Source organism: Lathamus discolor, chromosome 3 (assembly GCF_037157495.1).
Source record: "Lathamus discolor isolate bLatDis1 chromosome 3, bLatDis1.hap1, whole genome shotgun sequence".
Classification (NCBI taxonomy): domain Eukaryota; kingdom Metazoa; phylum Chordata; class Aves; order Psittaciformes; family Psittacidae; genus Lathamus; species Lathamus discolor.
The window spans coordinates 7,499,450-7,527,248 of record NC_088886.1 but is presented as its reverse complement, the minus strand read 5'-3'; the positions used below and the strand labels follow the sequence as shown (position 1 = coordinate 7,527,248).

The following is a 27,799-nucleotide window of genomic DNA, read 5'->3' as shown; positions in this document are numbered from 1 at the left end:
CAGATCTCAACTGCCCCTGGAGTTGCTTGTCTCCCTCCATAAACTACAGACAGCTCAGCTCCAAGTAACTCAGCTGCTGGCAAACATCTTTAGTTAAAGGTCTCTGCAGCTTGTCACTATCCATGACTGCTCGCCTGTCTGTTTAAAGTGGCAGTCACTCATCTTCCATAACCAGAGGTCTGCAGGACTTCCCCATGCCAGCCTTTCAGAGTGCTCCTTACAGCAGCATGCTGCGTGTCTGTCTGGGCAAAAGATGAAGCCCAGAAACTGGGACTGCTCCCTGCTGCTGTTCCAACTGTTCCGGTATGAGTGTCTCCTATGCCTTCCTACCAAACCAGGACAAGAAGGTAAAACCTGGGATTTGAAAGACAATAACTAGTTTAACAGCTTAAATGTTTTAAAAATAGAGCACACGCACTCATTACAGCCTTCCTGCAAACATTAAACCACCACAAGCATGCCCTGGACATGCCAGCAGCAGGAGAGATGTTAAGCTCTAGCCTCTTGGTCTGCTTCCACACTCCTGCTTTTCCTTTTCTTTCCCCACTAACATTCCCCTTCCCATTCTCCTCAAATAATCCCAGGACAGCACATATTCACCAAGAAATCCTGGACAAATGACAACCATGCAACACACAAATACAGAGCCTGTGACCTCCATATGACATAAGAATGTGCACATGCAGTAGGTCTGGTGTGCATGATGTGCCTGACTGCACCCGCATGTCCAGCTTCAGTTTCCCAAGCAGAAATAGAAGGCTCCTACAGAGACACTCCTGTGTCATGTGATAGCATGGTGGCAGTTCAGCCTTTGGCTTAGATTAGGGCTGTATCAGTCCCTCGTTAACAGAACATCATAGTAAAAATGACTCCACAGTCTCTGTTACTGGAGGAAACATTTCAATAAATGCTTGCTTATCAGTTAGGAAATGCTCCATACCTAAAGTAGTAAACTGAACAAAGAGCATTTGTGATCAGCAGCCCTGATTACTGTGTGCTTACTTGCCAGCTTCATTAGCAGGCAAGTTTCTCAGAACAGTATCTTAAAATTAATCAATTTCTGCTGTATCCTGTACTCCAGAACACAATAAATGCCAACAGCTGTATTTGCTCAAATACCCAGGTTAAACATATTTTATCCAATTCTACAGTGACTTGAACAAAATCTAGAGCAAACTACTAAAATCTGTGCTTTTGTGTACTCCGGCAGATTTGTGCCTGTGTGACATCTGAAAGGAAAGTACAATTCATCCGTGTTCCCTGCCTGTTCATGACAGTGCCTTAATACAGTTCTCTTAAACCACAGAGAATCATGACAGTCACAAACCTAAGCATGCTAACAATGAGCTCTGCTTTACCTCCTTTAGCAACCCCAGAATAATGAAGCACAAGACTCCAAAAAGCAACCTAGCTTAAGTCTCAGATTGTGAAGTTGGCCTTTCAGAATTGCAAGTTCTCAGATGAAATCTGACAATTTGTTTCTGTACTGGTAGATCACAAATGCTCTCCAAGAGACATGACATTATAGATATTATACACATCATAAATCAAAGTTTCATTAACTGGTAGAGTGCAATGTTGTCACTATTAAGTCCAGAATCTGTTGAGAAAAACCTGTTCCTAGCATGGCTCAGGATCGCTGGTTTGCTACAGCTTGCTTACTTCAGTACTATAGCTAATTGGAACTTACACATTCTGATGACTGTCTAGTGCGCAGGGGTCGTTCTGCTTGTTGTTGACCCACAGCCACTAGCTGTGAATTTACCATGCTTCGGACCAACTGGGTGCCTAATCAAGGAAAAAAATGGTTAATAAACCCCACAAGGTTATGGATGATAGAATAATGAACACAGAATTGGAGTCAGCGATCCCTTAACCCTCATACGAGGCAGAGTAGGTAAACCACTTTCATGTCTCCTCTCCTTTAAACAGAAAGCTTTCCCTCTACTGGCAACAGTTGATATTAATAGGTACAGCAGTTAAACCCAAACTCCAATTCCGAGTCACGCAAATTCTAGCGTGAAAAAAAGTCACTTTGCTATCAGGCATGACTGCTACTTTATACAGGTTCACACAGGTTTCCACACTACTGCTGTAAGCAGTGGGATTTTAAATAGCGACAGCACAAACTCTGGGCAAAGGAAAACCAAAAAAGAATGTGATATCAGAATACAGAAAAGCAGCAAAGGTTGTCTCTGAAGTTCCTTTATGACTGCTTTCTCTACTTTTTCATGGACCTCCTAAGGTTGAATGCGTTTGCAATTAGACTTATCTCTAATTACTACAAGCAACTTGAAATCTAGCTTCCCAATGCATCCATATGCTTTTGGAAGTGTTACTGTAAGACCACCGATTTTTGGTGAAAACATATTTACTTACCTCTCACAGATGATGGAGGGTTAGCTGAACCCAGGACAATTTGAGAAACATTTGGAAGAGGAAATGCATTCAATTATTGCTATTATTACTACTCCTAAATGCACTCATTGTGAGTGGAAGACAAATAATGTAATACCCTGTAGTACACTATACTTACTGCTGAGTACATTTTTACCACCCATGCAAAGACTGTGTACTTCAGGAGGCATCACTCCCCTTGAAGAAAAACAACACTCAGGCTAAAAATTGTCTTTACAATGACTGAAATAATTAGTTGCAGGGTTCTTTCTTTAAGATAATACCAGGTCTGTGTAGAAACCTAGACACAAAGGACCTCAAATTATACTAGCACACATGAACTAACTTACCTGGCACGCTATTATTTCTCTGACGGGTTTGTTTGAATTCAGGACAATCTCTTCTAACGTGACCCACATCGCCACAGATGAAACATCTTTTCTCTCTTGTTTCTCTATCCTCTTCTTTCACTTCTTTCTCATCATCTTTCTCATTCTCCTTTTTCTTCAACCTGAATAATAACTTTCATTAGCAGTATCACAAAACCACACACAAAAATCTCTTGTTGAGTTGTTATACTGATATGTTCAAAGGAAATGGTCACATAACCAACAGCTGTACCAGAACACAAGTATCTTAGGAATCCCAGAAAAACATTTTCAGGATCTGGCTTGTTAACAACCTGTTTGCAAAAACTTAACGAATTTAGAAGCTCCTCAAAATAATCCAGAAGCTATCTGAGTTACCTGTATTAGTACAGACTGTAAGTAGGCTTAACCTGCCAGTTAGTTTGGGAGTAGTTCTATCAATAATCCCACTAACTCAGAATATACACAAAACAAGTGAGCTGTATCATGTGGATATAACCTCAGCCTGACTGGAGATGGCATGTTTCTCTGCAAGAGTATATCAGCATCCTGAGCCTAGATAGGACGTGAAAGAAAGCACCGAGGCTCTTTCAAACACTCAGTAGTAATACAACAAACAGAAGAACTAGTGATCAGGAGCCAAGACAAGAAGTAAAGGTCTTTTTTCCACATGGTTATCTGCAGGATTGGGAAATACTAATACTATTTTGTGAGCTGTATACACAATTTGAGAGGGATTCTGTGTGGCTGTGCTGTAGCAGCAGTTCATGTGAAGAGCAGATCAACTTCTTTTCCTGAGGCAGATGTAGAGAAAGAGGTGATGCAATTCAACGTGCTTGTGAGTAGTACATTAAGGGAGCAGCTGAAAGAAATACCCAGACTTGTCACCTTAGGGTTCCAGGCCAGTTTCATGTATCTTGAATTCTGTTGACTGAATAAAAAGCTGTAAACAAGGACTTTGTAGCAAGAACAGACCAAGACTCTTATAAAGAATTATGAAGAACCTAAGGAGTAAATGAAACTAAATTCTAAATTCTAAAAGTTTTAGGAGGTCATATAACCTCCACTGAATGGCTCATTAAAAATCCAAAGATGCAAAAATGTGAGGAGTACACACTCTCCGTCAGCTTCTACTAAACTCTTCTGGAGACATTAGCCTGCATGTACCAGGGACTCCTTTTGCAGGAATTCAGGATCCAAAACTCCTAAGTGCAATTAATGTACAAGTGCAAATTCAACATGATCACTGCAAGAAATCCATTTAAATGTATTACAAAATGTGCAGTCCATCTGAATGTGTACGCTATAAAAAGATCGTTTAGTCATCTAAATTTTAAGCTAAGCTGTAACTACAGACAGATCATGAAGCGTAAGTATTAACATATTGCAGACTGTTCATTTTACTGTGTGTGCTTGCATAAAAAGTCTTTTCAAGAGATGACCAGAAACAGTCTTCAGACAGCAAATCTGGGCAGGAAGCTGAGGATGAGATACTCTGCAATTCAGCGTATTCTTCACATCCGTTAAAATTTCAAATATCCAAATCTCTCCTGATGTAATCTCAAAGACTTCTCACTAGCTTTGCGTATTCCTTACCTCCTCCTCTTGGGGCAGTCTTTCATGTAGTGGCCGATCTTTCCACACACACGACAACATCTGTCATTGGGTGCCAATTCCCCATCTGTCAGCACTTTTGAGTCAAAAAAGTATTCCTATCAAAACACAACCAACAGATACCATACATAAACCATTCACCTAGAAGACTGAGAAATGAAAGCAAACAGAACAGCTCTCATTTCATATTGTTCCCTAAATATTACTACTACTTGGATTATACATAGTCCTTTTTCTCCCCTAGATAACAGCAGCTTTTTCAGAGATGTGGAGCAGTTTGGGCTAAAAAGGGGTATTTAAGTCTTAGGGCCAGCAGCTGAATTTGCTGAATTTATCCATGCTCCAGCCTGCTGCCTACCTTCTGCTTCCCCAAAGACTCTTCAGAGGGCAATTTTTTGCATATGATCTATTTGGTAAGTGAGTCACCGCTTGTACATCCTCCAAAGCGGCCTATGTCCCCTCCCAAGTGACATGATTGTATCCCCCTAGACAGTACAAAGCTCGGGTGGGAAACAGAGCAGCATGCTGACCTCTATCACCCCCTTCCCATGGAATCTGCTAAGGATGGCTGCAGTTCTGATGTGTGTCAGCACAAAAGCCACAGTTTACAGCTTCTAAGTAGCATAAATGTGAAAGGACTATCTTGCCTGAAAGACTGAAACAGAGGTACAAACAGACGTGTCCTAACCCCAGCTCAGGAACAAAGTCCTGCTGTAGACAGGTAATTTACTGAACCTTTTTACTAGTTTCCTCTCTGTACCACTGAGCTGCAGTACAGGGCATTGGCTTAAAAAGGAAATAGAGAACCCCTTTTTTGTTGGACTCTTTGGAGAAATAAAATGCTGTGTAATGCTACTACTAACATTCCTTCCTTCACATAAGAGACAGCTCATCTGCATGCCAAGGCTGCTTTGTGTCTTGCTTTTATCCTCATGGAAAACATTCAGTGAAAATCTGAGGTGAGGCAGAACACAAATGACCACGTACACAAACACACAGTATATGCTTTCCAGAAGCACTATAGCCTTGTCTTGAACATGTATGCAAACAATTAAATAAACTATTTAGCAAAAACATTTATTACATATGCTCACGTATTTGTCAGTTACAGATAACCATGTCCACACTGTAATTCATTATTATTTGTATCACAGTAGTACTCAAAAGCACCAGTATAAAAACAGGTCTTATTTTTATTAGGCACAGCACAGAACACAATCACTGCAGCAAAAAACAATTAATACACACTCAGAAAAGAACATCGCTAAAGTAAGCAAACAGAAACGATGAGATAGGGAAGGATGAGGGGAAATAAAACTTTCAAAAGACTTCCAGAATCTCCCGGGAACACAAACCCTGGAAAGCCAGTGGGAGAGCAGACCTCTAAATTGTCTTAGAAACACCTAAGTAGGTATCAAAAATATTAATTTCAGATGATTTATCTGCTCATACAAAAATAGTTCTCTATTACGCATCGATGACTGGATCCTGTAGCACAAGAGGAGCACCTTCTCTAATGCGATGCAGCATGAACACACTCCTGACCCTGACTCACTATATGAGTTTTGAAGGTGAAATGATTAAAGAAAAAAGAAAAAGAGCTGTTCATCGTCCTTTTCCTTCCTTAAGCAGCAATCCTTTACTTTCCCCGCCAACTGGAAAAATAAGTAAAATGTAAGTAACATTTAAGTTAAATGTCCTTGTGAGTCTGTTTTCCTTAGCCACATGAATACCCAGTAAAGTTCTTGAAGCTGTTTCTGGGTTTTGTAGCCAATTTAGCAGTTTTCTACAACACCTGATGTCACACAATGAAAAGATTTATACAAAACCCCAAAACCGAAAGAATCTTTCCCCAGATCTGCCAAAAATACCCATCACCCATCTAACTACTCCTGTGAATTTAGTAATCCATACTCCCAATACTAAGCTGTACCTTTTATGGAGATGATGTGTAGTTACATATATTATGCATACCAAATTGACAAACACATATAAAAGATTTGCTTTGGGTGCATAATTCAGTGGATGAAGTAAAAAAACATACTAAAAACTATGACAACTTACAGCTTCTCTTCCAACAGTTGGGTAGAATGGGGTGCCAAATAGTTTTCTCCCATTGATAAATGCCTTCATTATGAAATTGGTCACTGTTGAAGAAAGACAAAGTTATTTGTAACAACAGGAAAGGCATAACACATTAGAAATTCATAATTAGTAGACATTAATAGCTTACTTTTCCTGGAGACTCCAGCACCGAGATTATGATTCAAGTCAAAAGGATCTGCGTAAAGAAGGGGAAAAAAACCAAATCAGAGTTGTAAAAAATACACTGCAACAAAGAGTTTTTATTGTAACACAGAAAATTCCATTTTAAATGCCCTTAATGGAGTAGATCATAGCAAAGCAATGCTGAGTGTTTTAAAAATGTGACTAGCCATAATAAATTAAGAGCAATTTCCTGACGTAAAGTTACGAGTCTAATCTCTTTTTGTAAGCTGCAGGAACTACAAACAATGCTTTTTTTAAACCCTGGTAGCAGTTTCCTCACATAAGGATCCCAGAATCATAGAATCACAGAACTGTTAGTGCTGGAAAGGACCTTAAAGACCATCTAGTTCCAACCCCCTGCCAGGGGCAGGGACACCTCACACTAAACCATCTCATCCAAGACTCAATCCACCCTGTGCAACAAGGAGAACAGGGCCTCAAGCAACAGTGTTCATCACTCCCTCATGAATGGAATACAAAATCAGCAGGTGAATACCTTCAATAGCAATACATTTGGATGTCCACTGTTTCTCAAACGTAGTTAACAGCTTCTTCTGCCGGATGCTGATCACATATTCCTTGAAGTCAAATTCTTCAGTGTAGAATCGCAGCAACCCTAACCAAAGTTCTCCAAGAGATTCGGTATTCTTTCCAAGAGCAGGCAGACGCTTCTTCTGCAGGCAATTGAAAACACAATTTATCCAGCTACAGCTACTGAAGTGCTTCTCCTCCTGAACTGCCGAGTCTGTCTACCATGAATAGTTTTCTCTTGGTTAAAATAAGGTTATATCAATGCAGTCAACACTACCTCAATCCTGGACTGTTTATTAAGAGTAAAAAGTATTTCTTCTGGTTTACGTTACTTAGAAATGATTTAAAAGAAACCAAGAAAAAGCAGACACTAATTTCAGCAAAACAGGACTCATTTACAAAATTATAATGCTATGGATATTGAAGTTTAATTCTTTTATACATTACACTGTTAGAAATGCATTACTTTCCCAGAAAAACAAGCTTTTAGTGACTTTTCTGGAATTAGACTATTACCAGTTCTTCCATGTCATCAAAGAAAAAGGCATTCCATCCATCCACCATTCTTTGTGGAATCTGTTTTCCATCAAATATCTGCCAAAATAGAGAACACACTTATCGCTCTAACTCAAAGTCACCATAATGCTGCTAAAGAGTAATATGAAAATATACATCTTTGAACAATTACTTCTTATAAAGGCAGAGTTTCCTATTGGTAAAAAGCTTGAATGTCTTTATGCATTATTGCTATAACGCTCTCAAATTATTTGATATTTTATTTTTACTTGTTTTTTGCAAATCAGAAAACATGATTGAAATTACCTCATCAAGATTCCAATGTCCTTCTTGCCCACAAAATCTCTAGGGAGACTTTATATGACTCCTATTACATTCTGACTTTAGCAAAGCCAAGGGGAAATTCCACTGTTATTTAAATGCACTCTCAAGGTAGCAATAAAATAACCCCCATCCACTACTTAAGTATCAGCAATAAAGTCTGAGTCTTCACTGCAGTGCTTAAGCCAATTTTCCTCTTGCATGAAGGCAACAACGAAGTCAGAAAGGGCTTATTTTAAGAAGTGCTTGGGAGTTCCTGAGAGTATCCAGGAAGAAGCAGATAGCTGACTAATTATATTCTCCCCACCCATGCAGTGGAGGTACAGAATGTTATTTTCTTAATAAAGTTTCCTGGCACATGTAAAATAGTATCTTTAAAGCTGCACCAATGCATTAGTTATCTTATTCCCCCCCACCCCATCAAATTATAAAATAAACCTTTTCTCTTACAGATAAGGTGTTGAGCAAAAAATAATGCTTTTGACAATAAACAGTGGAAGAGCTGGACTTGTATTTAAGAGCATCTGGTGCAGTCTCATAATTACAATTCCCTCTCTCCACACCACCTGCCAATTTTTTTTGTATCCTGTTCAGCACATAAATACCATCATAAGACCAAAATCCCAAAGTAAATGTAACAGCAGAAACCAAGTCCAACAGATTCTCCATTTTGTTGTAATTTTCTTGGTTAAGTTTTACCCAGTCAAACCAAGTGGGAGTTAGGAACATGCTAATGCAGAAGGGCCCCATATTTCATTCATCCCCCTGATCCTAAAAGCCCAGACCTCTCACATTTGGCTTGAGAAAACAGCACATCTATTTTCATAGCCTCTTTTTCTGAAAACCTACCTCCTGGAGAACTGGAATAACTGGTGGATTTCTCTGCTGTAGAAAGTACAGAACCATAAGAATATAGGCATATGAAGACAGACTGCCACGGGAAGCGTCACCAATATCGCAGCGCTGGAAAAATACATTGTAAAATACACTGTAAAAATGCTGAATTTACAGTTTATTACTCAAGACTAACAACTATGTCAGAGAGCAGCCAGAAACCCCACCAGCAACAGAAAATACATTCATCTCCTCACTAAAAATTGGTTTATGAAGGCTGAAAAACAAATATCCCTTGAGTCAAGTGCCACCTGGCACATCCACAGCATAACTTGACTAACAGAAAGCCAGAATAGCTTCTCATAGCTGAAGTTTGTTTCTAGTTTATTTTGTGCCAAATTGAAGACAACAAATCAAACCCTCCAAAACAGAAACCCCAACAAACCTCCACGTCTCATGTCATTTCAGTACTGTAAAATCTTATCCTCCTAAAAACTCATGTCTCATGTTACTAGAGCTGTTTCTATGATTCCTTATTGGTTTGGTTCTCCCCTTTTAAAAAATAATGAATTAATAAACAAGTACTTCCATGCTGTATACCAGCAGCTTAGGCAATACGTGGCATTTTGCTAGCATACATACACATACCTAATTAAACCATGGTCCAGCCTGCACTAACATCAGTGAATTACCTTACTATGCTTGAAAATTTTATTACAGTATAACCTTTCCACAGCACCTGCTGATTCTAAGCTACCTTTTGCTTCAAGCATGGGTCATAACAAACAACACATTTTTAACCTTCTAGGTCTGGAAAAAACAGAGATTCACAAATTACTTTCACATCAGCAGCAGCAGTAACAGCTGTTCCTGGTTTTTCTGCCAATGCAAGCAAAGGAGGAAGCATTTTGCTTAAACACGAGTATTTGTATAGTTATGAAGTCACCTCCATACGCATACACTCAAGGGTATATGTCCCACAACTTGGAAACTTGGTCTTTACAGTAAGATTTTTAGCATGTACACAGAAATATGCAATACTACCAAGAAAAAGTATTCTCAACACAAGGCATTTCTCATCTGGACACAGGAAAGACATGGCAATATTCTGCATTACTGTGACCACACCAAGAAAAATATAATTTGTAGTCTTGGTGACAGTATAATGAACATGTCCATGTCATTCGGGAACAAAGTTATCTCACTCCTCTTGATATATTTTATTACATTAACATCTGGTAGCATGATGCAATCTCTGAACCCATTTTTTATTTGCCCCTGTTCCACTTAGCTTTCTTTGGATGTGTTTGGGGACTGCAGCTTGCATAAAAAGAAACACCATGTTTGAATTATTAAAGACCCTGTAACAGTGTAACACTATTTGGTACTGGGTATTTCCAAACTCTTAAAGTCAAATGTATGTCCTAGACAAATCAAATAGAGATTCAGGCATACATTCATCACCTCATACCTACTCCTGACTTACCGTGCAAGTAAAACAAGGCAAGTATGCCAGAAGAAAGTTACAATAATCCCTGGGCTGATCCTAGATACGGGAATTTGGGAAGCCCACGCACAGCCGCGCACTTCTACATCTCACAGTTACCATTTTCTCCCAGTTTTGTTTGATTTTGGGGAGGGATTTTTGTCTTTTTATTGCATTGAAGCTGGTTGATTTTTAAAAAATTAAAGTTTTCCTCTCATCAGCTTCCTCTTAAGACAGAAATCTTCCAACAGATAGAGAGGATACCAGGACTAAAGAAGCTCATTCTGACACACACAATCAGATGGAGCACAGCAAGCTTAGGAAAGGGCACTTCATGTTAGTAACATTCTGACATCTCCTTTCTAGTTGGTATTAGCAAAAGGCAAACTCAGTGGCTGTGTCAGAAACCACTGTATTATATAAGTAAGTACCTTCTTTTCATATTACCTTTGCAAAAACTTTCATTGTATAGCCCAGATATTGCACTCTAGGATCAATAGCTGCGTATGTAGCCAGCATTCTTGTGTTATGCTGTGCCTGGGGATAAAAGAAAGGAAATCAAACAAAAGTTTCAGTGTCATTTTTGGTTAATTACAGCACAGTCTGCACTTCAAGCATAGGAGCTGCATAATGCAACTGGGGGCAAAAAAAAAAATAATAAATCACAACAATGTCCCTTAAAATTCATTAAACTTTTCCTGCAGAAATACAACTGAATGGTATAATCACTGCAGTCTTAATGCAGTAACAACAATAAGAACCTTGGAAAACACCAGCAAAGAAGTCTGTAAGATGACTCACACTGGAACAAGTTCCACGAATTGTTTCTTCACAGGTGACTGTGAGCCCATTATATAAGAAATCATTAAATTCCATTGTGCTACATGTAGGCTGGGATGAGATGTACTGATATTCACAAGGGCAGAAAGGCCACAATGAATATGGCACTGACAGCTTCTAAAAAGTATTCACAAAAATGCTTTGTATGGTGCTGCTCTGCACCAGCTTACAGAACTACCTGGGTTTGGCTGAGGGTATAGGCCACTCAATTTAACCCATGCAGGGGAAGAAAACAAACACAAAGCATTTTAATTCTGGCTTCAAAACCATTCCCTCAAATTATTATTTGAATAAATTACAATGAATTAAGAAGCTTTCTTTGAACACAAAATCAAACACACACAGATGCTTACCAGCGTATTATATAAACTGATGTCTCCTTCTAAGCCACTTCGTCTGTGTTCGAATTTTACTATAGGCACTTTGGCTGTTGTTATAGGCAAGATGTTCCTCAAACCTGGGGAAGCAACACTTTAGTACATAAAACATTTCTATTAACTACAAATACAGTAAATATAAATACAAAACAAGTAACACTTTAACACACCTACCTGGATGCTTCTTAAGAACTTTTGCCAAACCTTCTATTATCTCTTTACAATTTAATTTCTAGGAAAAACAAATATAACAGTTTCAGATGATGAAACATGGATCTTATCCCAACAAGGGCATTTACTATCAAACATACATTTCATAGAGGAAAAGGCTATGCACAAAAAACAGTAAGCAATAAGCCAGCACAGGGTAAACTGTTGACTCATATTCTCTATGTGGGCATCTACAGTACGTAGATGTACAGTATGTGTGTCTGTAGGGCATTAAAAGTAAAATATGCTGTATCTTGTCCAATTGTGCAGAGTGCAGCAAGCAAACGTGCCACTAGCAAAATCCAACCTCTTCTGTGTTCAGAAATCTTAACTGAATTAAAAAATCCTTTAAGAATTCTTGAATTTAAAATAGTACATTTTATCAATTTCAGAACTCTTACCTCTGCATTTTCATGGCCTTCCAACGTCATGCAGATATCGAGATCACTGTCCCGAAACCCAAATCCATTCTTTGAAGAGCCAAACAAGCAAAGTCTGGCTTTGTCTGATCAAAAGAGTAGACCAAAAAAAGACAGAGTCTTTTACAGTTGAATAGTTAAGTGCTTACTGTAGAATACTGCTTAACTGAAACGTGCAGGTGCCCATAAAAAATGAGTTTAAGAGAGAACTCACAATGTCACTTCTAACACTTCACCTCTGATAAAGGAGGAAGAGCAATACTTGAAAAATTATTCATAGAAAGTAAGGCAGGATAAAGTCCATGTAATTCTTATAAGTGAGGTAAGCTACAGAGTTATTATAACCATTAAATGGCATCTCCAAATGTGGTGCAATGTTTTGTAACTGCATTTTCCTGTTTTAAATAAATCAAAATAACATGTAAACCCAGCCCCCAGTACAGCCTTACCCACAGATAAGACAGAATTATTCTTAAGGTACTCCAAGGAGTATTTCTGGTTCCACTCACACTTTATCTAGGTTACATATTTTACTAGATAAATTTGGTCAACCAATAAGTTTCTGTAACCACAACATACTGCTCAAGAAGATATAAGAAGTAAGATTAATATACTTTATGGAACATTCTTTCACAATTGTTTACATGTTGTTTGAAACACAGTATTATAATGTATTTTCCTTCGTGTAAAGTGAAATTATGTAACTGAGAGGAAACAACTTCTTAACTGAAAAGAATACATTTATCTGGTCAGTTGAAGGCAATGCTAGGAAAATATATTTAACAGCTATTCACAGCTTTTTCCCTATCTTTAACAGAATTGGAAATCTTAAGCTTTTCAAGGTTCTGAAACAGGTCTCAACCCTCAGCTGCTGCCAGTAAATGGAGGGCACAGCAGGTGGATGGAAGCCCAGCTCATAGTTCCTTGATCACAGGCCAGCTACAGCAGAATAGATGGCCTGCTGTGCAAAGCAATGGACTGGACGGAATTCAGGAGACCTAGATTTGGTACCTGGCTCTAGCACTGCTTTACAACACCTACAAAAAAATTCACTTTGCCTTGAACTCCATCATTATAGGAAGATACTTTTGCCTATTTTAGAATGGAAATGTGAAGATAAAAAGGTTACTAAGATATCTAAGATCATAGAACCACACAGAATGGTTTGGGCTGGAAGAGACCTTAAAGCTCATCCAGCTCCAACCCTCCTGCCATAGGCAGGGACACCTTCCACTAAACCGGGTTGCTTCAAGCCCCATCCAACCTGGCCTTGAACAGTGCCAGGGATGGGGCAGCCACAGTTTCTCTGGGCACCCTGGGCCAGTGCCACACCACCCTCATAGTGAAGAAAAAACACTTAACACTGGCAACAAGAATACTTGGCCCACAACCCAGATAACACTAAAGCCAACTGGCCAGGGGCTATTCAAACTTTATTTTTTGTCCCAGCTACAATAATCCTGTATCTGCATTATTACTCTGGCAGCTCTTACTCCATTCTAGGGCCACTTCTGTGGAATAGCATTGAGGGATGTTCAGTTCAGGAGTCAGCAAATCAGCGTTGCATATAGAGGGAAAACAAATGCCACTGCTTTAAGCAAGCAAAATGAGCAATAAGGAGACAAATTACATCTTCATGCTCTGAACAACATGAATAAAGAAAGCGTTATCAAGCATCACTACTTATGTTACATACCATTATACTCTTTCCGAATAAATCTTTCCAGACTTGCCAGAATTTGTTCTCTGTTTTGTTGCTCAGACAAAGGAGGGGATAATTCATCTAAGTAAAAACAGGTTAAAACACAGTCAGATCTGACATTCAGCTACCTCAAAAACCTTTTTCAGCTAATGAAAAGTCTTAGTTACCTTTCTCTTTCCTTTTTGTTATAGATACAAAAAACCCCAACACATATTCAGGGAAAGTATCACTAGAGTTGTTAGGATTTTATTTCAGACATTTGGTTTCTTCTGCAATTATTCAAACACTGAGAGGCTTAGTGGGCACCTGGTGTCCAGCCAAGGTGAACCCACCACAGCACCCAAAATGGGCTTTGTCCAGAAGAACCCATAAAAATTGACAAACACAAAACTTAGTTTTGCCCAGATCTTAATTCCTGGGAACAACAAAAAACCTTTTCCAAACTCAGTGAAAAATCCTACATAGGATTAGTTTCTCAAATCTGTTATAATAATTTGGTATCACAGCCATAGATTATATGGAACTATTGATCAATTTGTAGCCTAGAGTACCCGGCAGAGCTCCTTCACACTGACTATCTGGAAAAAGGAATTTAACCCCCCAGTTCCCATTTTTTCCAGATTACAGAACACAGTTTACAGTGGAGTACAAACACTTTTCCAACTTACCAAAACATCTTTTACAGACTATATCAAGTATTTCCCGAAATCTGTCCGTCATTGGTGGTAGTGGTTTTAGATCTATTTTCTTGAAATCCTCTGGGCAGTCATTTTTGGAATGTCCATCCCGTTTGCAGATGCTGCATACTATAGTTGGTGGCTTGGGGGTAGAGGAAGGGAGGGAGAGAAGAAAAAAGGTGCACAAACACAATTTTACTTCTAAAAGTTCAAGAGCCCTAACATTGCCATGCTAGTCACGCAACCAAGAACAGTTAACATACGAACAGCAATAGATTTCCCACCTCTCAACAGGCTGCATTTAGTTCTTACAGTGCATAGCAGCATCTGTAAACTCTACAAGAAAGTAGGAGAGGAAGGGGAAAGAAAGAAAAAAAAACCCCACAAAAGAACCAAAAACAAAAACCAGGATTATTTTCTCTGTGTGTGGAAATCAGAAAGCTTTGCATAAGGCAGGTGTAACAAACCACCTAGTCCAAATGGTACGCAGGTTCGGTGCTTTCCAGTCCTGCATAACAGGTACTCTGAAAAGGCCAGACCTACCATTCATAACAGAGACTGCAACCATCACTGGGAGAATCCTGTCACCCATCCACCCTTACTTTTAGTCTCTTAAAATTAATGGCCCACTGATACATGACCAACACTGCTTAAATACACAGCTTACCTTTCCTGAAGTAAAAATAAACTTATCAAACACATAATGCATTTCTTCTGTAGAGAGCCTGCCTTCATCCTTGAGTTCATGAGCTTCCACCACTGCTTTGCAGTTGGGCGAGGTAGCTGGTGTGCCAGTGCACTTATTCTTCTGCGAAGACTCTGTTACCAAACTCTGTCTACTTTCAGCATCAGAAAATTCATTACTAGAATTTGTGTCATGATGCTCGCTGCAGTTACTGTGGTGGCTTAGCTCACCTTCACTTACACAAACTGACGTTTCTAAATCATCCCTCTCTTTAAGTGATTTTTGCTTTAATTCACAGCATTCGTTAGAAACAAGGGATAATGCTTCTTCTTTGTCTTCATCGTAACTAGAGTCCAATGTCGAAAGTAGCGAAGAGTCCACGTTCTTGGAAGTACATCTTTTGGCTACAGCTTCTACCACTTCATTACATTCAAGTTCATTCTCTGGTATGTTACATACACTTCCCATGTTTTGCTTATCTACAACTTTTTCCCCTTGTGGAAGGCAACAGTTGGCTACAGGCTCTTCAGCTTTTGGGGATTTCTTATTATTCATTTTCCCTTTTTCTTTTTTCTTGGTATCTGGCTTGGATTTAATCCCATCTTTACTTTGTGGACATGCAAAATATTTATATGCTGTCCTAAATCGCTCCAGGATGTACTCAAATACCATCTGGCTATTTAGACTTCGTGCAACATTCCTCTTTAGTGCAAAAGGATCTAGGAAGAAAAAGAACAACTTCATTAGTGATCTTTAATTTCTATATTTCACTAAAGCAGCTGAAATACCAAAGTTATGATAGAGCAGTTAAAAAGAGATTCTTCTAATACAATCCAGATTTGTATTTGGATATGCTTAGAGAACACAGGGCCCACAAGGTTTTTTGGACTTCTTCCATACAAAACACAACACATGTGTGGCTCTGAATGGCTGGCTATCATAAACCATTCTGAACAGTGTTATTTAAAAAGAAAAATCACAGGTATATTGCACCATTATATTACGGTCAATCTCTCAACTAGGAATGAAAACAAACATACGAAGGCAAAATAAATGTAGGCCTGCCTGAACTTTTTCCCTTCACTGAAGGATTTGCATTTCCCTTAAGAAATGAATATCTCTACGAGTAACATGAAGGTTATAAGGATTATATGAACCAATCTCACCAGGTTTCATTCTTAGTCCTTCCTAGCGATTTCTAGATCAAACATGTTTTCCAAGTAAAAAGAGCACTTGCACAGTTGCTATAAGTTTTCCTGGGAAGATAGTATCAAACTGAGATTCTATCACTTCATCATTTCAGTTACAAACTTAACATTAAAGTCAAAAGCAAAAATGAAAAGCCCTCATAAAACAAAAGCAACACAAAGACCAACAATAGCAGGTATCAGAACCAGAATGCAATCTGTTGTTTGAAACTATTTCCTGTTTCTTCCTCAATAATTTGCCTTTTCATGTTATGGGTTTTAGTTTTCCACTCAGAGAATAAACACTATTCTGGTTTTAAAATTCTCTAGCTAAAAAACTGCTTGGAAGAAAAGAATTAGGAGAGGAAATAAAAGCCACAGGAGTTATCTCAAGACCCGCTACTCAATATGTGCCTCAACAATTCATTCCTTGTTTTTCTGCTTACTTTTCCTTTTTGCTCTTCCTCTACCTTACTGACTCATCCTTTAGTAGTAACTCTATGATTCTCTTTGACCTATTTCTCCTTGTCCTCTCCATCACCTCATCTGTGTTACAGAAGAGCTACTCCATCAACATCTCTAGAAGTGTCCAAAAGTCATTATTTATGCTTTTATGAAAAATCACCTTAAATAGTTTCTTAACCTTCCCCAAATACCCAATTTCTCTATTCCTGGGGCCAATGCTTTGCTCTGTGACTTTCCCTGTTAAGTAGTGTTTACACGTTTTCTGAGCTGAAGAACAGAAATAAAGATGTCTTCCAGTTACGAGGAACTAACAGACAAAATAATTGTCTTTCTTTCTCTCCCCAACATATGTAACTCAGGGTATGTATTATCACCAAATTCACCCTGAAAAAAGCACTTCTCTTAGAGCAGGATACTCAGGCCCTGAAGCACAGCCCATGACATGACACTGTACTTCACAGCAGCACAGAAATACTACCATCAGGGAAAGGAGCAAGGGAGGGTGTTGGTGGGGCAGGGGGAGTGGAGTGCTGTGTGTGTGTCACTTTGATAGGTTTGCTCCAGTTCACTGCGATCAGAGTTGACCTCTCTGCTCGGTCAGACGAAATAAACTAAGAGCTGCTAACACTCAAAATGCACAGTGGCTATTGGAAATGCAGCTAACAGTGCTGAAAATTCATAGTATCAGAATTATTAAAAAGGAATAAAAAAATAGCTTACAGAAAGAATGAAAGAGAGACAAGAACAAAATGATAAAAAAACAGTGAGACAAATTTACACTTTGTATTTCAAGGATGATAGTTTCAAGAAAATTTGTCTTCAAACAGACTAAGTAACTGACAACACAGATATATAAAAAATAAATCACTTCATCTTCCAACTACTTATTTACTTTATTATCCAGACTTCTTGTGACAGACCTGTAAGTATTACATAGCTAGAGATAATAATGCAGGATGACTACACGGCTAGAAACACAGGGTATTATCCTACCTTCAATGGCTATTCGCCTCTTAGGCCAGTTTTTATTCTCTCTGGTTAAGAGCTCCTGTACCCGTATGCTGATGACATATTCCTCCAAAGCAAATTCCAGTGTGTAAAACTTCAACAGTTCTAACCACAGCTGCCCCAGTGAAACTTGGTGGGGGGTTTTGAAAGCTAAGACAGACTGAAACACATGGAGAAAAATGCTCAACTGCTATAAGAAATGAAAATTCCCACTTTTCTTTCCCTGTTTCCACCCAATATTAATGTTTAAAGATAAAACATACGGATGTAAGATAAAACATAGGGATGTAAGATAGAATATGGTTCTCAGTGAAATAAAGCCACGTCTTACATTGCCATGTTTCTCCTTTGCATTACTTTGGTTGTCCACTTCTGAGCTTGTTGCCTTCTTGCCACCACCCTTTTGTTGGTCTACTTTAGTTTTACTCTCTGCTCCAACTGAATTTTTAGCTGCACCATTTGTTGGTGGTTTGTACTCCCACCGTACAAACTCCTCTTCTTCTACACCTTTCAGCTGGTGGTCATCTGGCCTCTTTGAGTCAAAGCCTTCAATCTATCAACAAGAACATGGCTCTGAAACAAGACTGTTTCTAATACATACAGCCAAAAGTTTTCAGCAAAGGTTACACTGACAATTGTGACATTTACCCCCCTTAAAAGTAACTGATGTCAGATAAATAAATTCAGAGAGTTAAACAAGAAAATATTTGCCTTTTCTCCAAAATACAGCATGACACAATTGCACAGGCTATTGCAGCTGCCTTTTCAGAATCATCAGGCATCAACTGGGTGAGTTGTGTAAGTACTAGTGGGGCTTGTTTACTAATTTCTTAGGCAATCGAATGATGCACACTTCGTGACCTTTCAGAACACAGAAACAATGTCAACAATTTAACAATAAGGTTACTATATTACCAAATCACTTACCCAGTTGCCCAAATAGGATGGTAAAATACGTGGTTTCCTTTGTTGAAGAAAAAATATCACCATTAAGGCAAAGGAGTATGAGGGAATCCCACCTTCAGCCTGACAGTCAATGTGACAGAGCTGTAAGAGAATATATCATTACTTTCCTGATGCAACATCAGCATTTAAATGTAAAATCTATCATAAAAGAACAAATATTAAAGAAATAAGATAGATACTACAGTGATACAGAAAATCTTTTATCTCAGAAACTGCAGTTGTCATGCCATGCCATGTACAGACAAAATGCAAATTATAGTAACTTTATAGCAATTCACACAGTGCCTTAAGTTATACTATATATATAATACTATATATTCTCTCCATTTTCTGACTGTGGGATACATTTATCTTCCTATGCATAAATTCATTCAACAATCACATACTTGTGTTACTGTGTGATATCTCTTGTATGGAGATGGCAATTCTATGCGTCTGGCTGTAACCTGCCATTGACCTCTGCTATAGGAACTATGTAAGAGTGATGTACTAAATGTATTAGACATTGAACAGTTCTTCGCAGTTTCTGCTGCTGCTACTTACACGTTGTAAAATGAGCATTTTTGTAAAAACACCTTGCTAAATCAAGCAAATTCAATCTCAGTCTGGCCTGTTAAGGTAAGAGCTGAATTAATGACATGAAGTTCTCTTCTACAAACATATTCATGGTGTATTATACATTACATTGTATGCAGTACTTAAAAAACAGAAAGTAAACACACGTAATTATCCTTAATATTTATAAACTTACTCTAGCCCAGTAACGGAAAGCCAAAACCAAGGGAATAAGGACAGGCTCCAGTTTTCCAAGCGCAGCCAGCAGGTCAGTCGTAAGGCAAGCCACATCATTCCTAGCACTTACTTTACATGTCAAACCACTGTAATTACAAATGTAAACCAGAAAAAGAGTTACTGCCTTGTCTATCCAGATGATGCCTGGGGCAGGAGGGAGGTGGGGCAACACATCTACCATAATAAAAACAAGCATCCATGTCTCCCTTGTGTAAGAACCTGAACTTCTTCAACAAAAGCTACAAAATATAATCACATTTTCTTTACTGTTAACTCATCAGTTGCATCTAGAACTCACAGAAGTTCCTTACAGCTAAAAATATAAAATAGCATTAAGAATTTGCTCTAAGTTCTGCCATTACTAAATTGTGCAATCGTACACAACGCAAACTCCATGTGTATCTTCCACATACCAAATAAATATATGAATACTCCAGACCTGCTGCATATTAAATCTGGGAAGTCCACAAAACCGCATCTCTAAAAACTTTTGGTTTACTTCTCAGATTAATTATTTCTATTCTCTTAGACAAAGCATCTGCACGATTTACAAACACAGGACAAAGTATGGCTACCCTTGTTCCATTTATTTCCTCTGAATTTCAGTCACATACCTCTAGCCAGTCAAAGCAATGTGGACATCGTACAGCAACCATGTTTCATTTTGGAGGTTGCTACTGCTAAGGAATTTACTGAGACTGTCAGATGATGTGTCCTTTCTGGCAATGTGTATCTTACAAAATGTTTTTTAAAGCCTTGGATTAAGCCACTGGCAGAAACTTAAAGTATTAATTGAAAACCATTCCACTTTTCCCCTATTTAACTAAAAGTAGAACTGGTATTTTCAGACTCCTACAACTAATGAGCTCTTTGAAACACAAAAACAAAGCTAAGCTTTCTTCCTGGACTGTATTTTCATGTATGAGCAATTCCCCTTTAACAGGAATGTTAGCTAAATGTGACAGTAATACTTCTTGTCAGGAGTGCAGGGAAGCAGCTGCTGTGAACAAGAATAGTAGAAACTGGCATCTCATTAAAAATCGTTTTCAATGACATGTACCTTTTAACATCTTTGCAAAAGACAACAGGAACTTTGGCATGGAAATCTGACTCCACGTCTGAGTAGACAGCTAAGTAAGGAAAAAAAAAAATCCTGTATTAAAGTCTTTCATAGTTTTCCCAATTGGGTCTTTATTACACTTACACCAGGCTTTTACAGAACAACGCAAATTAAGTGCTGTGTAGTTAACCAGGAAGCAATATTCTCTGGATACTTTTGATTCACACCACCAGTATCACACAGCCAGCAGGGAAAGAAAAAAAGATAAATCCTTGTCAGGAAATTGGGCTGGCATCTCTTCTAGAACCTTTGCATCTTTACAACATTTGAAAGCCACAAGGTTGAATGACTGATGATACCATCAGAATAGTTTGAGAACCACTTAAGGAGCTGACCTATCCAAATTTCCTGAAGGATCAAAAATGCTATGCTATTTGTGACAGTTGGTTCAAGATATGAAGATTACAGGGATAGATGACTTCCTGAGACACCAAGGAGGCTACAAGTTTCAGATGTCTTGTAATAGTTCCCAGTGATGTTCATATGCAAGTGGAAAGTGGCTTTTGGGTTTACTGCTTAGAATTTCTCCTATAAGGCTAAATACTTTTGACCTGCCATCTAACACTATTACCATAAATTCTGGTAGCCTGAACTGGACTACCTGGGCTGCCATTCTCCTGCTGCAGGTTCTCATCTCTCACTTACAGAAGTATTGGTATTCATAAAAATCACATTCTGAACAACAGCTCAGATACAAAAATTGATTAGTTTTCAACCAAAATAAGTTTACAGAAAAATTAAGCATAAAAACTGAACAGCAGTTGGAACGCTAACTAAATAGAAATGAGATGTAAGTAAATCTCACCGCTGTTCTTCAAGATTTCAAGCACCTGTATCAGAACATCCGGTTGACTCATCTAAAATGAGAAAATTAGAGCATGTTGCATTATTCAGACTAACCCATTTGATTTTACACTGTGTTTAACACTACCTGGATTGCACAACTAGTAGCACTATGTCTTTTCTCAAAATGAAATTATGTGTCAGTGTTAATGAAAAGGTTAACTATATCAGTCTGCATCATGAAAACAGGTACTAGTGAACCTATCAGCCAGCTTGCTTTTAGCCTACAGCTTTTTTACTTGATACTACTGTTCTAGTTCTGTATTAATGGAACCATAAAGTTAAAACAAAATATCTGCCATATATGTTGACACCGAAATTGCTGAATATGCCACCAGAAATACACAACAGTAAATAATTTAATGTCAGTGCTTTCCCAGGGGTTTTTAAAGGTTATAGTTTTCAAATGTGTTTTCTCCCCAGAAATCAACTGAAGTGGTGTTTCAAAGATAAGCTGTATATAGTTCAAAGAAAAGCTAAAAATTAGCACCACCTTTGAGCCTTTGTGAAAGAAAAAGTGACATGGTACACTTCACAAGCAATTGTCTGAAAAAGGGCTCAGTTCTGCTTCCCAACTGCAGTACCATTTCAAAAAGCTGTGTAATTATGTACCCAAACTAGGCACCTTGAATTCCACTGTAAAATAAAAGATCTTATGCTTTTGCACAAGCATAAGATTGTCCAAAAAAGCAGAATTAAAGTCACCTAATAAACAAAGAAAACTTTACCTACTTGATTCACAGCACACCTGACACCAACTAAAAGATTAAATGCTTTGTGCTAATCTACCACCGTATGTCCCAAGAGGAGATGAAGGCAATGAAGTAGAAATAAATATTGATGGCCTTGATTCAAAAAACAGTCTTAGTTAATACAAGATAATAACTACACACCTTAGGGGGGAATTTGATATCAATGTTAACATCGCTGGTCTTAAAAGCAAATCTGGTTAAACAGGAGCCATACATCCTCAGTGAACAGTCTAGAAGAGAGAAATGTAATTATTTAGCAGCTAGTAAATAATAAATTATTCTTTAATGGATGACATATACCTTTAGATCCAGTCCCTCCAAAGCAGTACTCCTAGATGAATGAATACTGAAGCACATTCTCACTCCCTTGAGGACTAGTCACTTCCATAAAACAGTATCACAGGAAAACAGGTAATTCAATTAGTGTAATTACAAAATGTCCAAAATTTTTCAAGCTGTTTTATTTTTGCAATGCAGCTTTAGTTTTGTTTGTTCTAAATAAAAAAATAAATACAAAAGAGTAATAACTGTCATCATCTCAGTGCGGGACTTTATTTGACAGCTTTTGCTAACTACAGCTTGATTCTCTGCAGCAGCTGGACACTTATAACGTTCTTTGTTGCCTCATACACTTGTCAAGAATTTTTCCATATGTGCTACAACCTGTTAATTTCATTAGCAAGTTCCTATAATTCATTACAAAACATGCATATAAAATGTAACTTCGGTATAATCCAAGGCACAAAGTACAGTATCCATTTAGTGGTTTTGTAGTCAACACAGTTCCTGCAAAGATGTACAACAAATCTAAACTGATTAGAAAATAACTATTCAATAATAGTATAATGAGAAATGTCATTCCACTCCATAAACATCACTTCATGATATAATTTTTGCAGATAAAAACGCCCCAGTAATATGTATTAGGGCTCAGACATATTTATGTCAGCTGAAAATGGACAGTGTTCCCAATCCCTTCCCTGCTCCAGCAGGGTACCTATAGCTGATTGCTGAGAACTGTGTCCAGTTGAGTGCTGAAGATCTCCCAGCATGGAGTGTCCACAACCTCTCTAATGCAACCTGAGCCACTGTTCAACCAGCTGCAAAGTGACGAGGTTTTTCTTGTATTTTTTCTTAGTACCTATGTGTTCTGACCAAACTCTCTCGAACAGATCCACAACAACATAATTCTTAAAAGAGAAAATAAATCTTCACACATGCACAGCTTCAAACAAACCTTTCTCTAATTTTTCCTACTTAGAAATTAGCCCTCTCAAAATTAATCCATTTACTGTAAACAATATTAATACATTGCAATGATTTCCAATGGCTTTTTGTAGCAGTAACAATTCTTGCATAGCTCTAATGTGAGCTCAAGAGAAAATCATGCCAGAACATCCCAGGTTTTCTACGCTGTGCATAAATTATTTTTTTCCTATTAGGAAAACACATTCACTAGAACATGGCGGGCTTTGAAAAGTGGGGTAATAAATTGTCATTTACTACTAAAGACTCCCCCTCCACTTCTATTACTCCTCCACATCAGCTCATCAATCCAAACAGATCAGCCAGCCGAGTAACATTAATGTAGTTAACTTTCATGAGTATTTATGTAAAAGTAATAATTTCCTTTGCTTTGACGTATGCTATTATAGTATCAGTGGAAGCCTCCGTAGTGTCAGAATAGAAATTGGCACTAGAAGCCACATACAGCAATATTATAGAGCAAGCAAATTAGCAAACCTCCACCCTACTTTTCCCTGTTCTATACAGCACCTTATTTTTAAGCATATATTTAGCATGGTTCCTAAAACTAAAGCTCATCATCCTGCAGCAAACAAAATCTTTCTTACTACTGTATTTTTACAGAGCAAAAGGAAAAAGATATTTCTAAAATAAAAGCACAGTATAGCTCATCAACCCAGTTTCAATATAGATGAAATGATCAAAAACTCATTGCCAATGAGATTAATACTTTCTCTTGTGTTCAGATTCACTTCAAAACAAATCATTGTTAACATAATGTCAACATTACCATAGCTCCAAAACCCAGCTCTCAAACACACAGTGTACTAACTAGAGGAGAAATGATGAGAATAGATGCGAAATCAATGCAAAGAAGCAAATGTCAAAGATTATCTTATTGTTACATTATTTATCTTGTTTTCCAACAGCAGTATAAATTGGATTTGAATGTTTAACAAGCCCTATTGAGGTAACATAATGTACTTCTGAAGGGGTAGGAGGGGGAAGGAAGACTGTATCATTCAACTTACCCAGATAACTCAGACAATTTTTACAAACTAAGCATTTAACCTACTCAAGACCTTTTCTTTAATTATACTTATTTTTAATCAACATAAAGCACTTAATCAAGAAAAAGGCAGATGAAGCATGATACTGATACATGATTAAGGTAATGTAGTATTTTGACCTATTTAAAGTAATTCAAGAGACTCTGGGAAACTACAGTTGACCTCAGAGTACATCTCTCCTCATTTTAGGACCCATTAACCACAAATATACATGAGTAGAATTACCTGTTAAACAATAACCCTTGTGGATTTTAACAACTTGCTTTAATGAACAGTTACCTGCAGATATTTCACACCACAGTTAACTACTGAAAATATGCTTACCAAAACCACTCATAGGTGAGGTCCGATTTGTTTTCCCAAAACTATGCTTTAAAAAGAATATATAAGTGCCTTATGCAACTTTCATCTGCCCTGAAAGATGTTACTGAAGGACCGGTAGGAAAAAATACATTTCCAACTCCTTCTCATTTTCCCTTTCTGCTACACTCATACTGGTTTAATTAAGTGCACTTGTGGGGGGAAATCAGCCACAGATATTCAGATATCTGTTTACAGCCACAGATATTCAGTAATGCTAATTAAGGTATAGGTGAAAAGGTTTCTTGGACTAGAGCCTGAGGGATCCTCAGTGGCTGAGGCTTTAAACACAAGCAGGTAGGAAATATTTCATGCCCTGGAAATTTTCAGACTTCATCAGAAATCATCATTTTAAAAGAGAATCATTAGCTTCAATAGAATCATAAAATGGTTTGGGTTAGGAAAGACCTTAAGATCTAGTTCTAACCCTCCTGTCCAGCCTGGACTTGAGCATTGCCAGGGATGGACTAAAAGCAAACTAGAAAGAAGCAAAAATAAGCACAATCGTATTTTCCTCCTTTTTTGTAGGTTTGTTGGTTCCTTTTAAGTCAACTGCCAGTCTGTTTTAAAATGCCTGTCTATATTAATATTGTATCATATAAAGATGGCCCAAAACACATTAATTCACCACTAATGAAGGTGTCAAAAACTGCGTATAACTAAAGAAAAATAAAAATTTTCACCTAAAGGCAATGGGGAATACCGCGAATACCTGGTAAGGGCTGTTGAATAATTTTCTCCATCTCCTTTACAATGTCTTGACGAATTCGGAAGTCATCATCGGATATGCCTTGCTCATTGGCTGCCTCAATGAGAGTAAAGCTCAGAGCAGCCAACTGTGCAGACGAGGGAGGTGGGAGGGCACGCAGCTCATTTTCTTCTTGTTTTTCCTGAAGAATTATTAGACGAGAAAAGTAAAAACTGACGTTTTAAGAGAAAAAGGTCATCTCATACTATCGCACGATACTAGAACATACTGTTTAGTGTCTGTGTTGTTCTATTTACATGGTGCCCTGACCAAAGACTTTCAAAGGTAGGAACTCTGCCCGGCCTCACTGGCAAATGTATCAGTGTGGCTCACAGAAACGACAGTAGATGCTCAGTGTCTAAAAGAGAGCGTGTTGTTTCACAACTGGCAACTGGGGAGGAAATCTGCTGTGTTACATTCCTGAACCATGTTTTCTGACAGCTTCGAAACAGAATTCATCCAAGGAAATGAAAAGCTGTAATTGTTCCTCCATAGTAAAAGTAACAGAGCTAAGAAAGTTCTTCTAGAGACACACGGAGTTTTTTCTCAGAGTGGATTGTACTTGAAGGAAAGATATGTGAGACAGAAGTATTCCTAGCTCCAAACGTTGATTTGAGTCTCACTGCTGCCTAAACAGCTGGTGCCAGAACGCGCTATTTTTAGTGCATCAAATTGATATCCATCTAATCCAACAGCAAGAAATATGTCAGATGCATCGAGTCATCTGGGAGTAAGTACAACAATCACTTGTTTCACAAATTCATCAACCAAATTAAATAGGTGACTGACAGCAGAAATAAATACTAACCAGAAAATAATTATACACTAAGAAAATATAGTCCAGTATGAAAATGTTAAGTTAGTTCTAGGCTGCATCTCTTAACTCTTCTGTTCTGATTTGAATGAATTTAGTGTAAGAAAGAATTTGTGCATTTTCAATGGGCTATGGGTTTTTTTCACATCAGTGCTTTATGTTTTTTCTTGAGTGGGGAAGCCACAGCTGCTGCTAGACTTCTTTGATAGCATGTACCTCATAGTTAGAGCTGTAAACAGGTATATTTTATGAAGCAACATTTAGACAGTCACATACCTCTTATCACAGCATAAAGCTATCTGAAGACAAGTGTTAAGAACTGAAACCACTCCCTGTTCTCTAGCATTTCTATCTGGTGGCAAAGAAACCTCATTCCTCAGTTCTTATCTCCATGCCCAGATGACAAAGTACGGTACCAAAGTGTTTCTATATCAAACATGGGGCTTGTTTGTTGCCACTTTATTAGTATATTTCCATTATGGAATTTTAACAGCAAAAGAACCAGAATCCTTTATAAATAATAACTGAACATAATACAGAAATGCTACTGTCTGAGATGTAATGGATTTATGAAACTCAGAGCTTTCCAAGTGATGGTTTATATATATGATAGAATCAGAGCATTAATTACAAACAGAAGTATGGTAAATACATGGGAACAGGAGTAACTGACAGAATTTTGGGGAATGGCTGTAGGAAAAGTAACTGTAACCATCTGAATCACAAACCCCTAAATACTGGGGAATGTGTAGCTCTTCATCAGCATTTACAAAAACGGATTGGCAAGAAAAGCTGTGCACCTTTTGTTGGATTTCATGCATATAACAGTTCTTCAAAGCAAAGCAAACAGTAACACCACAGTATCTGATAAGGAAACTGTTCTCCTTGAAATCAAACTCACACATAAACCCAGGAAGATGATGAGTGACTCAGGGACTGAATCCCTCCCTACTTTAACTGTCTTTTTTTAGTCTAGACATACTAATCATTCCACTCACCCATCACAGAGAGGATGTAGATAAAAACATCACAAGTCAGACGAAAGAGGAAAAAAACCCCCAAAAAACACCACCCCCAGCCCACCTCCAGTCCCCGGAGGCCTCGCTACCAATGATACTACTTTTGGAAGAAACAGAAATACTAAGTATGTTTCCCACCTAAGTTACCTTGCATTCTGGTACTAA

General features: G+C 38.1%; 1 protein-coding gene across 6 annotated transcripts in view; it reads right to left on the bottom strand.

The window, feature by feature from the left end:
* The window catches only part of TUT4 (terminal uridylyl transferase 4), a 48,483-nt gene that overhangs the window by 5,559 nt on the left and 15,125 nt on the right, over window positions 1-27,799 (bottom strand). For all 6 annotated transcript variants that reach the window (XM_065673331.1, XM_065673330.1, XM_065673332.1 and 3 more), the window contains exons 5-27: window positions 25,766-25,943; window positions 22,520-22,608; window positions 21,589-21,640; window positions 20,724-20,793; window positions 19,623-19,749; window positions 18,833-18,952; window positions 18,237-18,458; window positions 17,891-18,065; window positions 15,228-15,964; window positions 14,552-14,702; window positions 13,878-13,964; window positions 12,164-12,267; window positions 11,727-11,784; window positions 11,529-11,632; window positions 10,783-10,872; window positions 8,865-8,978; window positions 7,695-7,772; window positions 7,144-7,321; window positions 6,613-6,660; window positions 6,444-6,526; window positions 4,362-4,477; window positions 2,748-2,908; window positions 1,691-1,788 (exon numbers count right to left, since the gene is read on the bottom strand). In XM_065673331.1, the coding sequence (XP_065529403.1) occupies window positions 1,691-1,788; window positions 2,748-2,908; window positions 4,362-4,477; window positions 6,444-6,526; window positions 6,613-6,660; window positions 7,144-7,321; window positions 7,695-7,772; window positions 8,865-8,978; window positions 10,783-10,872; window positions 11,529-11,632; window positions 11,727-11,784; window positions 12,164-12,267; window positions 13,878-13,964; window positions 14,552-14,702; window positions 15,228-15,964; window positions 17,891-18,065; window positions 18,237-18,458; window positions 18,833-18,952; window positions 19,623-19,749; window positions 20,724-20,793; window positions 21,589-21,640; window positions 22,520-22,608; window positions 25,766-25,943 (3,240 nt within the window). The remainder of the gene's footprint in view (window positions 1-1,690; window positions 1,789-2,747; window positions 2,909-4,361; window positions 4,478-6,443; window positions 6,527-6,612; window positions 6,661-7,143; window positions 7,322-7,694; window positions 7,773-8,864; window positions 8,979-10,782; window positions 10,873-11,528; window positions 11,633-11,726; window positions 11,785-12,163; window positions 12,268-13,877; window positions 13,965-14,551; window positions 14,703-15,227; window positions 15,965-17,890; window positions 18,066-18,236; window positions 18,459-18,832; window positions 18,953-19,622; window positions 19,750-20,723; window positions 20,794-21,588; window positions 21,641-22,519; window positions 22,609-25,765; window positions 25,944-27,799) is intronic.